Below are 12,363 nucleotides of genomic sequence, written 5' to 3' on the forward strand. Positions count from 1 at the left end.
AAGGGATGGTAGAGAGAAAATAAGATAAATATACACACACACACATGTAGGAAGTGCCCTGTCCTCTATGCTACGTCGAGAAAGACACATTAGAGCAGATTAGAGGGATTGCATTATTATTATTTTTATAATTGCATGCACTATATAGTTACCTCTATATATATATATATATCTCCTCACATTCAGGCAATACACTACTCAATTTCACTAGCTGCTGCAGATCACAGACACAGAGAGAGAGATGGAAAACAAAAAACAAGATCAGCAACAGAGAGCGAGTACAGATGGAGCTTCCAAACGCATATCAGCCACCTATTCAGAACCTACACCACCCAGCGAACACTTTGATCTTGACCTTGATCATAATACTGACCCTAAGGATGAACCTCAGGTAATTTAATCTCTCTTTCTCTCTCTCTCTTAATTTTATTAAGTTTATCAACAGAATAAAATGTTCTAAGTTTGTTGATTAATTATTCCGATGATCACTAGAAGCCTGGATGGAGAAAGTTTCTAGCACATGTTGGCCCTGGCTTCCTTGTCTCTTTGGCTTACCTTGATCCTGGCAACTGTGAGTCTCTCTCTCCATGTGTTAAATACATGAAAAGTTTTGCTAAACTGTAAATTTGAACCACTGATTAATTTTATTCTCATCTGAATGTGGGATTCAATTTTACAATTTGACAATATAGTCTAGTAAAAACACATTAACCCACATAAATATATATAACTCAGTCAACCTTTCATAACAATATTTGCATGTGTACGTCCGTACATATATATGTATTAGTCTTTATGCTTTTTGTTCTTCATTTATTGACAAAAGTATGTGCTGTTTATGGTAATCTTACAGTGGAAACTGATCTCCAAGCTGGAGCAAATCACAGATACGAGGTAATAAAACAAAATTCAGAAAGGCAAAATAAAATTTGAAAAAATAAGATAATTATTAAAAGTAAGCATTAAGAACAAGGAAAAAGATCAAAAATGATATTCTTATCTTTTATTTGTACTATCATTTATATCATCTCTTTAATAGAGATGGAACCTATATATATTAGCAGACTCTACCTAGAGATACGGTACAAATAATGGTAAAAATAGATAGTAAGTGCAACACCACTAAAAAAAATAGCGAGGATTAATTGATCGAATTCTTTACATGTATTTAGCATGCAAAAGAAAAGGCGGAGCAGTGGTCTTATTATATATTTTGCTCTGTATTTTCAGCTGCTATGGGTGATTCTTATTGGATTGATCTTCGCTCTCATAATCCAGTCGCTCTCAGCAAACCTTGGTGTGACAACTGGTATGAAATGGATAAACATTATTCTAATCTTAAAAAATAGCACAGATATTAATAATATTCTATATTATATAACTACATAGCTAAGGGAAATTGTATAATAAATAAATAGAATCAAGTTTGTTCGTTTTTGTTGTTGTTAACACAAATGGATTGGAGGATACAGATAAGATAAACAGGTGATATGATGATAAGAGAGGAGAGAAATAAACTGAAGATTATATTATTCTGCACGTAAAAGGAAAATTGAAGATCTCTATTATTGGTTTATTTTTTATTTAAATAATATTTATATTTTTCCATTTAAATTTCAGGGAAACATTTGTCAGAATTATGCAAGGCGGAATACCCACCATTTGTGAAGTATTGTTTGTGGTTGCTAGCAGAAGTAGCCGTCATAGCGGCTGACATACCCGAAGGCAAATATATATTCACTTCAAATTTAATTCATGTTTATGCATAATGTATAAGAGAAAAAAATAAAGAAATAGAAGAAAAAATATTAACAAATGTTTGTATCTCTATATAATATATAGTATAGGTGATGATTCTTTTAAAGAGTTTCATAATGACAATTCTTTTAAGGGACATCTTGGATACGGTCCATAATTATCAATATTATTTGACTGAAACTTTGTTGGTTTTCAACTTTTTATCGAAGTCCCTGAAATTAATGTGATAATGTATTGCTATGTAGGTTACTATATTTTTTAAATTAAAAATTGAAATTTATAGTTGTTTGTATTAATTAGATTTTAAATATAAAAAACCCATAATTTGTGGATTAAAATTATTAAAATATAAATTATACTCTGCAATATATTGTGTGTGTGTGTGTGTGTGTGTGTGTGTTAACATTACATGAATGGGTACACATAATATTAAAAAATTGGAAACCTTTTTATAAAAAATTAAGGGGTACAAACTTATTCTAATTTTTCTTTTTTTTATTTTGGAATTGTTTTGAATTGAAAATTATTTAGGAGTTTAATAAAGGTGTGAGTATTAAAATCCTAAATCAATTATTAATTTTTATTTTAAAAATTATGTAACTAACATGTAAATTCATTATTACATTAATGCTAGGGACCTTGATCAAAATTTGAAAACTAATAAGGTTTCAATCAAAGAACATTAGTAACTAAGGACCGGATACTAATTATTTTTCCTCCTTTTTAAGAGTATCGTTGTGACGAGTCTTTTAAAGATTATCGTAGACTAACCCTATGTGAACAAGTTATAACGACGATTCTAAATTTTGGCATGCAGTTATTGGCACAGCGTTTTCCCTAAATATACTGTTCAATATTCCAGTTTGGACTGGAGTACTCTTAACTGGTTTCAGTACTCTTCTCCTTCTTGGCCTGCAGAAATATGGGGTAATTTAATATATCATTTAATTTGTTTTATTCATGTGTATTTAATTTATTCGGTTACGTATGTATGTTTGTGGTTGCATTATGTATATGGGCAGGTGAGGAAGCTGGAAATGCTGATAGCAGTGCTGGTGTTTGTGATGGCTGCCTGTTTCTTTGGGGAAATGAGTTATGTGAAGCCTCCGGCATCCGGCGTGCTCAAAGGCATGTTCATCCCTAAGCTTAGCGGCCAGGGAGCCACCGGAGATGCCATTGCCCTCTTGGGTGCCCTTGTTATGCCGTAAGTACATGTCTCGACAAATGCTTATGCTATCAAACTACAACTTCAATCAATGAAAATACTTAAAATTTAATCAATACTTACATCATCTAATTTTTTATACATATTCTATGATAATATGTTGCTAGCTACGCTTGTTGTCTATATTATCTAACACTTTACTATTTGACAGGCACAATCTTTTTCTCCACTCAGCTCTTGTGCTTTCAAGGAAAATTCCAAAATCTGTCCGTGGCATCAACGTAAGCCCCATATATTAATCAGCTTTTCTATTCAATTAGATTACAAATAAATAATTTATACAATTTTAAATGGCATGAAGATCCAAGTAGTTGGTTGAAAATCTCTTATAATAGTTAAATAAGTTATAGAACTAATTATCAACTTAATTCATGCTAAACTGTTTATGACCTTGTCTAAAACACTTATAATTATATAAAATATTGTAAAGTTAATATAGTTTGAGGAACCTCCTGATGTCCTATAGGATGCCATCTTCTATGAATCCCAGTTGTACTCGAGTTTTTATTTAGTACTAGCCTCTTATGACAAGCTTATGCGTGTGGCAATTGACCTTTTGTATGTTAAATTAAAGTTTTTTATGGTTTTTTTTTTTTTTACAAAATAAATTAAGAAGATCAAGTTTTTTATTTATATATGTCCTATTTCAAAAATTTGAAAACAAATTAGAAGTTAAACATAAAACCACCTACATGGGGGTTTTGTTATTTTTTTTCGAAGTTTAAAATTTCAAATTCATTCAAAATGTTTTAAATTTTCATTCATTCAAAGTTAATATTTGTTGAATTATTTTAACTCCTTTTAATTTAATTGTAATTGTAAAATTCATGAGGGGCAATTTATGGTATTTTGAATGTTTCACCATTTTGGAGTGCTTCCTTTATATATGTAGTATGAATAAAAAATAAAAAATAAAAAGTTGATTATTTTGTATTTTTTTTTACAAGATTATTTTTTATTTATTATTAGTTTGATTTTTCTTTTGAAATTTTCAATTATAAGTGAGAAGCATGATGCTTGCATCTACTTTCAAAAAATAATATATCACACAAAGATATCTTATCTAGGTAAATAATAAATATAAATCTAAAAGATTATTACAATACTTATGGAATATACCAATATATATATATAGCGTATACATATACTATATGGCCGCCATTACCGTACAAGTTCCTTAATTGATGCTTCGTATAGTGTTTATTTAACACTAATTAATTGCATTTTTGCAGGATGCATGTCGATATTTCTTGATAGAGAGTGGATTTGCATTATTTGTAGCATTTTTAATCAATGTTGCTATTGTCTCCGTATCCGGCACCGTTTGCCACCATAGCAAGCTCTCGGATAAGGACAACGACACATGCAGTGATCTTACTCTCAATTCTGCTTCCTTTCTTCTCCAGGTACCAACTAATCACCTTCGTCCCTCTAATCTACATTACACGCATGTGTATTCATATATATATATATATATATATATATGCTAGCTTCATAGCAAGTGTTAGGAATGTCGGTACTGCAAGATAGAGAATGCTCAAAGCACAGTAGAAAATGGACACTAAAAATTTATGTGGTTTGGCAATTTATGCCTACGTCCACGAAACAAGGATCAATCTTCACTATATGAAAAAGATGAGTACAACAAGAGTAGTCTTACCAAGCCAAAGACAAGGCTTGATGGATACAAGCAAGTATAACACACACTTTCTATCACTCTAAACTTCGCTCACACAATGTGTAGCAGAACACTCTCACTCTTGCTCTTGGAGTGGAACTCTAGCTTTGGACTTGATCATTTTCTACTCACTTCTTTCTTGATTGGTTACATCACTACAACATCACACCCATATTTATAGGTGAGAGCTTGGCATTCTATTAGTTTCTAGCTTCTAGTATATTCTACAAATCTCTAGCTTAGAAAATTCTAGACTAGCCATCCTACTTTGCATGCTAGAATTTTCTAGAATATGCATGTACCACCAGACTTAAACTTTGCTAGAAGTATCTAGCACATGCATGCTCTTTCATGGGAACCGACTTAACACATGCTAGAATTGTCTAGCATGCTCCAGTCACCTCGCTTGCTTTCTAGAATAATATAGAACATTCATCATGGGCTGGACCATATACCAACAATCTCCCCCTCCAGTCCATAAAGGAGGAATTCATGACTCTAAGTTACCTGGAGTCCATCCTAGCAGCCTTAATGCAGAATTACAACTTTGATTTTGTGACTACCTTTGTCAACATGTCTGAGGAATTATTATCAGTATGAATCTTCTTCAGCTGTAGCAGCTTGTTCTCGATAGCATCTTTAATCCAGTGATAATGAATATCAATGTGCTTGGTTCGTGAATGATATGTAGTGTTCTTGCTCAAATCCAAAGCACTCTGACTATCACAATAAACGCCATAACCATTTTGCTTCAAACCCAACTCTTGGAGAAACCGCTTCAGCCATAACAACTCCTTGTATGCTTCTGTAGCGGCTATGTATTCAGCCTCGGTTATGGACAAAGCAACACACTTTTGCATCTTGGATTGCCATGAGACAACTCCCTGCAAAAGTAAACAAGTACCCAGACGTAGATTTTCTACCATCTAGGTCACTTCCCATGTCAGCATCTGTAAATCCTTCCAAGATTGGTTTAGAACCACCAAAGCACAAGCACATCTTAGAAGTCCCCTTCAAATATCTGAGAATCCACTTAACAGCCTCCTAGTGGTCTTTCCCTGGATTAGAGAGAAACCTGCTCACCATACCTACTGCATAAGCAATATCTGGCCGTGTGCACACCATTGCAAGCATGATACTTCATACCGCTGAAGAGTAGGGAACAACTGCCATTTTCTCCTTTTCTTCATATGTTTTTGGACACGACTTTTTGCTCAACTTGATATGATTGGGTAAAGGTGAGCTTACCGGTTTAGCTGCTTTCATGTTGAACCTTTCAAGCAACCGTTCAACATACTTTCTTGTGACAGCCACAACTTCTTGGATTTTCTATCACAAATTATCTCCATGCCCAAAATCTGCTTGGCTGGCCCTAAGTCCTTCATGTCAAAGAACTTAGATAACTCTTCTTTGAGCTTTTTAATCATAGAAGCATCTTGACCAACAATCAACATGTCATCAACATAAAGCAATAAAATGATGAATTTACCTCCAGAAAATTGTTTGATATAGACAGAAGACTCTGCATGAGTTCTTTTGTACCCATTACTCACCATGAATGAGTTGAACTTCTTATTGCACTGTCTCGGAGCCTGCTTAAGACCATATAAGCTTTTCTTGAGCTTGCACACCAAATTTTCTTTACCTTTGACTTCAAAGCTTTTGGGTTGCTCCATATTTATCTCCTCTTCTAAATTGTCGTGGAAAAATGCAGTTTTAACGTCTAACTGATCGAGCCCAAGATCCATGCTTGCTGCCATACCAAAGATAACTCGAATGGAAGTCATTTTCACCACCGGTGAGAAAATCTCATCAAAGTCAACTCCTTTCTTTTGACCAAAACCTTTGACAACCAAACGAGCCTTGTACCTTGTCATGTTGTTGTCTCTTTTCAATTTAATAAGGAATCCATCTCTAACTCCATCACCTTCATCCATCTGTCACTGTCGTTATGAGCTCTGGCCTCCTCATAAGTTTCGGGCTCTCCATAATTAGTCAACATGATATACTCTAATGAAGAATACTTGGTAGACGATTTTCGACTTCTACTAGATCTTTTGACCTGGTCTTCATTCTCTTGAGAGGCTAGAGGCTCCCCCTGATTGGGTTCCCCTTGAATCTGCTCTTCAGGCTCCCTTTGATCAGCAATTTCATGGTCTGGCTCATCTTGATCAGACTCCCCCTAATCAGCATTATCTAGTTCTGCAGGCACTTCATTGGCAGCTGCTTCAGGGATGTCACCATGACTTTCTTCATCTGAAGCTAATGGATCAACTTCTCTGACTACGTCATCTGGCTATGCCTCTCTATCTAAATCCCTAATTGTTTGATCTTCATATAAGATTACATCTCTGCTTCTGATAAACTTATTCTGGTATGGGTCTCATACTCTGTAACCAAAATCTTCACCGCCATAACCAAGAAAGATGCATGGTGTAGCTTTGTAGTCTAACTTCGATCTCTGCTATTTGGGCACATGCACAAAAGCTTTGCAACCAAACACCTTCAAATGAGAGTAAGACACATCATTACCAGTCCATACTCTCTGTGGAACATCAAGACCTAATGGTACTAATGGAGATCGGTTGATCAAATAGCAAGCTGTCCTTACAGCTTCACCCCAGAACTATTTAGATAACTTTGCAGTCCTCAGCATACACCTAACTTTCTCCATGATGGTTCGGTTCATTCTTTCAGCAACACCGTTATGTTGTGGAGTTCCAGGAACTATCTTCTCATGATGTATGCCATGTTTCACACAATACTCTCTAAACTGGTGAGATGTGTACTCGCCGCCATTGTCGCTACAAAGGCACTTGAGAGGTTTCCCAGTTTCTCTCTCCACCATGGCATGGAACTCCTGGAATGTCTAAAACACTTGGTCCTTAGATTTCAACAAAAACACCCAAACCCTTCGTGAAGCATCATCAATATAAGTAACAAAATATTTATTTCTTCCAAGTGACTCAACTTCCATGGGAACACACACATCTGAATAAACAAGATCTAATAAATTTCCTTTATTTGTAGATGGAACAGAAAAAAAAAACTAACTTTTCTTTGTTTACCGAATAAACAATGCTCACAAGAGTTTAACAGCGTACCTTTGGCAAAGGGAATGTAAGACTTCTTTGCCAGAACTTGTAGGCCTTTCTCGCTCATGTGGCCTAGCCTCTTATGCCACAAGTCTAGAGATGAGTCCTCCACAGCATTTAACTCACCTTTCAAAACCTTAGCATTTGACCGATATAACGTACAACAAATTCGTGCTCTTGCTACCACCATTAAGCCTTTAGTAAGCTTTAATTTTCCTTCGCCAATATGGTGATAATATCCTTGTTGATCAAGGGTACCAATGGATATCAGATTGAGATGTATATCAGGAATATGTCTCACATCTTTCAACATCAACTGGCAGCCGAGATTAGTTATTAGGCAAATATCACCAATTCCAAGAATTTTGGAATAGCTTTCATTCCCCATCTTCACTATTCCAAAGTCACCTTCTTTGTATGTACTGAAGAACTCCCATTTAGATGTAGCATGGAAGGAAGCTCCATTGTCAAAGATCCATTCAATATCTCTGTCAGAATCACCCATATGCAAACATTCACCAACAGACAATATTTCTGGTACATCACCACATATGATAGCAATGGTATTGCCAGTATCATCTTTCTTCTGATTGTTTCCTTCCCTTTGCTCTCTCTTCTAAACTTGACAATTTTTCTTCATATGGCCTTCTTTGCCACGATGGTGACATGCACTGTACTCTCGGCCCTCTACTCTTGCTTCTTCTGCAGTTCTCTGTGATAAATACTTGGCTACTATCTATGCTAGAAGTCTTTTTCCTTGTTTCTTCATTAAGCATGCTATTTTTAACATTATCAAGAGTAAGAACACCATTAGGAGCAGAGTTACTTACACTCACCACAAAGGTCTCCCAACTGTCTAGCAAGGATCCAAGTAACAAGAGCGTTTGCAGCTCATCCTCAATCGTCATGTTCATAGTAGCCAACTAGTTGATGATATTCTGGAAATTGTTCAAGTGTTCTGCTGCACTTAAACCATCCTTGTACTTCACATTGATGAGCTCTTTGATCAAGAAAGCTTTCTTGGCTGAGGTCTTCTTCTCGAACTAGGACTTAAGCTTCGTCCACCCATTGTCTAATCGTGCCAATTGCCTTGCAATTTATCTTCTTCCACTCGGCATCGAACGTGCTCTCAGGCTTAGCGGCATGTCTTTCAATTGGCTCATGCAGATCCTTGTAATAGAGAATGTCCTCTATCCTGGGATTCCATGTTACCCAATTGGAGTTGGTGAGTTTGATCATAGTGCCACTTCCTTCCATCTCGTAGTACGAGCCTACCGAGCTCTGATACCACTTGTTAGGAATGTCGATACTACAAGATAGAGAATGCTCAAAGTAAAGTAGAAAATGGACACCAAGAATTTATGTGGTTCAGCAATTCATGCCTACATCCATGAAACAAGGATCAATCTTCACTATATGAAAAAGATGAGTACAACAAGAGTAGTCTTACCAAGCCAAAGACAAGGCTTGATGGATACAAGCAAGTATAACACACACTTTCTATCTCTCTAAACTTCGCTCACACAATGTGTAGTGGAACACTCTCACTCTCGCTCTTGGAGTGGAACTCTAGCTTTGGACTTGATCATTTTCTACTCACTTCTTTCTTGATTGGTTACATCACTACAACATCACACCCATATTTATAGGTGAGGGCTTGGCATTCTACTAGTTTCTAGCTTCTAGTATATTCTACAAATCTCTAGCTTAGAAAATTCAAGACTAGCCATCCTACTTTGCATGCTAGAATTTTCTAGAATATGTATGCACCACCAGACTTAAACTTTTCTAGAAGTATCTAGCACATGCATGCTCTTTCATGGGAACCGACTTAACACATGCTAGGATTGTCTAGCATGCTCTAGTCTCCTCGCTTGCTTTCTAGAATAATCTAGAACATTCATCATGGGCTGGACCATATACCAACAGCAGGTACCTCATTTTACTATTGCAAAAACGTGATAGGTATAAGACGTCATATAAATTTCACTGTCCTATACGTCTTATAAATTTCACCGTGTTTCTTATTTTTGCTCCAAATACAAGAGTTCTATAGAGTCACCATGATTCTTACGGGGCCTATCATTTTGTTTATGGTACATTAAACAGACTCTCTGCTAAGAAATGGATCATATAAAAAATACTGTTTCCAAATATAAAATCTGACATTGTACAAACTCATCTTATTTATAGAACAGATTGACAGTTTGTAACGTAACAAATAATAAAATATTGTTTCCGAATATAACAGGAGATGACGAATCTATTTATATGTGCAGAATGTGTTGGGACGATCAAGCAAAATCTTGTATGCCATTGCACTATTAGCCTCAGGCCAAAGCTCCACGATTACAGGCACTTACGCAGGACAATTTGTCATGCAGGTTAAATTTAAATTTAAATTGTTCTTCATTTATTATGAGTACTTAAACATAAAATTACAAACTTGAGCGTATGTAAGTTGGCTATAACAGTGTGCTCTCCCCACTACTTTTAAGTTTGAATTTCCTTTCCCGTGGTTAGAGAGTAAACTATAATATTTAAAATTGATGGTGATTTGCAGGGTTTCTTGAACATTAAGATGAAAAAATGGGCTAGAAACTTAATGACGAGGTGCATTGCCATTACACCAAGCCTCATTGTTTCCATTATCGGCGGATCTTCAGGAGCAGGAAGGCTCATTATCATTGCATCGGTTTGTAATTAACTGGATAATTATATTTAATTTTCTTCTCAATCCATATACCAAAAAAATAATTAATTAGAGAGCAAATTTTAAATGCATTTTGCAGATGATACTATCTTTTGAGCTCCCATTTGCTTTAATTCCACTCCTCAAATTCAGCAGTAGTGCCACCAAAATGGGACCTCACAAGAATTCAATCTATGTGAGTGGTATTTTCAGCTCTCTTTGCTTTGCTTCATCTAAATTAGTTAACTGTGGAACCCTTGGAATTAACTAGCTATCAAGTAATAATCGACCAGACACAAAAAGCTTAAGTTGTTAAGAACTTCAGAGTGACAAGTGAGATGAAGCTTGGAGGCTTGGACACGAAAGTCTAGTACTATATTATTATTATGGGTCCGTTTGGACGTTATTGTGAGAAGATTCTCACATAAATGATTATGGCCACTTCCAAACGAGCCCTGTAGAGTAACTAAACCTCGAAAAGTGACTCGTAGATAATACATCCATAATGTATATCAAACTAACCCGCTCGTAGCTAGTATTGATTGAAACTAACAACGTTGGCACTTTTTGTATGCAGGTCATTGTGACATCATGGATTCTAGGAATGGGAATCATAGGCATCAACATCTACTACCTCAGCACAGGATTTGTAGGGTGGATAATCCACAGCAGTCTACCCAAAGTTGCAACTGTGTTCATTGGGATCTTGGTGTTCCCTTTCATGGCCATTTACATCCTTGCAGTCCTTTACCTAACCCTAAGAAAAGACAGTGTGGTAACTTTTGTTGAGCCCACAAAGAACGACCCGGCAGCCCAAAACCAAATGGAAAATGGGCTTCCCAACTATGGTGAGCCCCCAGTGCCTTTCAGAGAGGACTTGGCTGACATACCTTTACCTCAATAGAGGACGTATATATTTTCATATGCATATGCTTCCCACTTTGCATTACTAGTGTTAGTCGAACCTAATACCCGTTGAACTTTGTACCGGTTCAAGACCTTCGAGGAAAAGAGACGAGCCGTGTTAGTCAAACTTAATACCTGCTGAATCTTTGTACCGTTTCGAGACCTTGAGAGGAAAGGGACCAGCGCTGCACTTAAGAATTAAGATTGTAATGGTTTTTTATGAACTAGAAGATAGAAGCTCTTTAACGAGTAGTAGGACTCTTATGTTGTCCGTGTCACTCCGATAATGTCCCCGATAGGACTTTGTGGTGTTCATCATATTGAATAATAAATTATCTAAGGGAAGAATAATCATTTGGTGTATCATGAATCTCTGTTGCAAAGTTGTTCATTTAGATCATAATGTATTTCCTACTGGTCATCTGCAAATTACATCCTCACATTTAAGTCATCTATGATCTGCTATTCAGTACTACGGTCTGATAGTATTCCTCTTCACTTATAAGTGATAGGTCTTAAGTTCAAATCTCATGAATGGCGAATTCGATATCAAATTAGGTTGCCCATTGTGTGGCTTAGCCAAATTCTCTTATCCCTTAGTGTAAAATATATCATTGAACTCAAAAAACAAAAAAAAAAACAAAAAAAAAAAAAAAAAAAAGTCATCTATGATCTACCTAGTCATTTGAGTAAACATTGTTCAAGCGTTTTTACGTTGAGACCAAAAAAGACGACATAGTTGTGAAAATGGTAATGCTTTTCATTGATCATAGTACAGGGAGATCATATTTAACAAGGATTCTGAAACAATCTATATACTATTTTTTAGTTGTTAACCTAAAATACACCATTTGACTAATTTAAACATAATTACATAATCAATTACAACAATCAAGGAAAACATATCTTGACAAAATCAAAGGCAAATCATATCTCAACACGCCTCCTCAAGTTGGTGAGTGGATATTGTACACTCCTAACTTGCCAAGCAAAGTTTCAAAGTAGCGTT

The 12,363-nt window shown here is 35.7% G+C and overlaps 1 protein-coding gene across 1 annotated transcript; it reads left to right on the forward strand.

The window, feature by feature from the left end:
• The first annotated feature begins 241 nt into the window (after positions 1-241).
• LOC137728799 (metal transporter Nramp7.2-like) lies at positions 242-11,352 on the forward strand. The gene is made up of 13 exons (XM_068467571.1): positions 242-391; positions 493-571; positions 854-894; positions 1,231-1,309; positions 1,621-1,725; positions 2,576-2,685; positions 2,781-2,962; positions 3,135-3,204; positions 4,216-4,389; positions 10,036-10,140; positions 10,320-10,451; positions 10,549-10,644; positions 11,026-11,352. The coding sequence occupies exons 1-13, from the start codon at positions 242-244 to the stop codon at positions 11,350-11,352; spliced, it is 1,650 nt and encodes a 549-aa protein (XP_068323672.1).
• Positions 11,353-12,363: the final 1,011 nt, after the last annotated feature.

This window comes from Pyrus communis, chromosome 1, assembly GCF_963583255.1.
Source record: "Pyrus communis chromosome 1, drPyrComm1.1, whole genome shotgun sequence".
In the NCBI taxonomy this organism is placed as follows: Eukaryota; Viridiplantae; Streptophyta; class Magnoliopsida; order Rosales; family Rosaceae; genus Pyrus; species Pyrus communis.

What these genes read in the sequence shown, in the direction of transcription:
- LOC137728799 (XM_068467571.1), top strand. Translation starts at nt 242, where the DNA reads ATGGAAAACAAAAAACAAGATCAGCAACAGAGAGCGAGTACAGATGGA. An exon ending in CAGGACAATTTGTCATGCAG is followed by an intron (nt 10,141 to 10,319) that starts GTTAAATTTAAA and finishes GGTGATTTGCAG; the next exon opens with GGTTTCTTGAACATTAAGAT. An exon ending in GGCTCATTATCATTGCATCG is followed by an intron (nt 10,452 to 10,548) that starts GTTTGTAATTAA and finishes TGCATTTTGCAG; the next exon opens with ATGATACTATCTTTTGAGCT.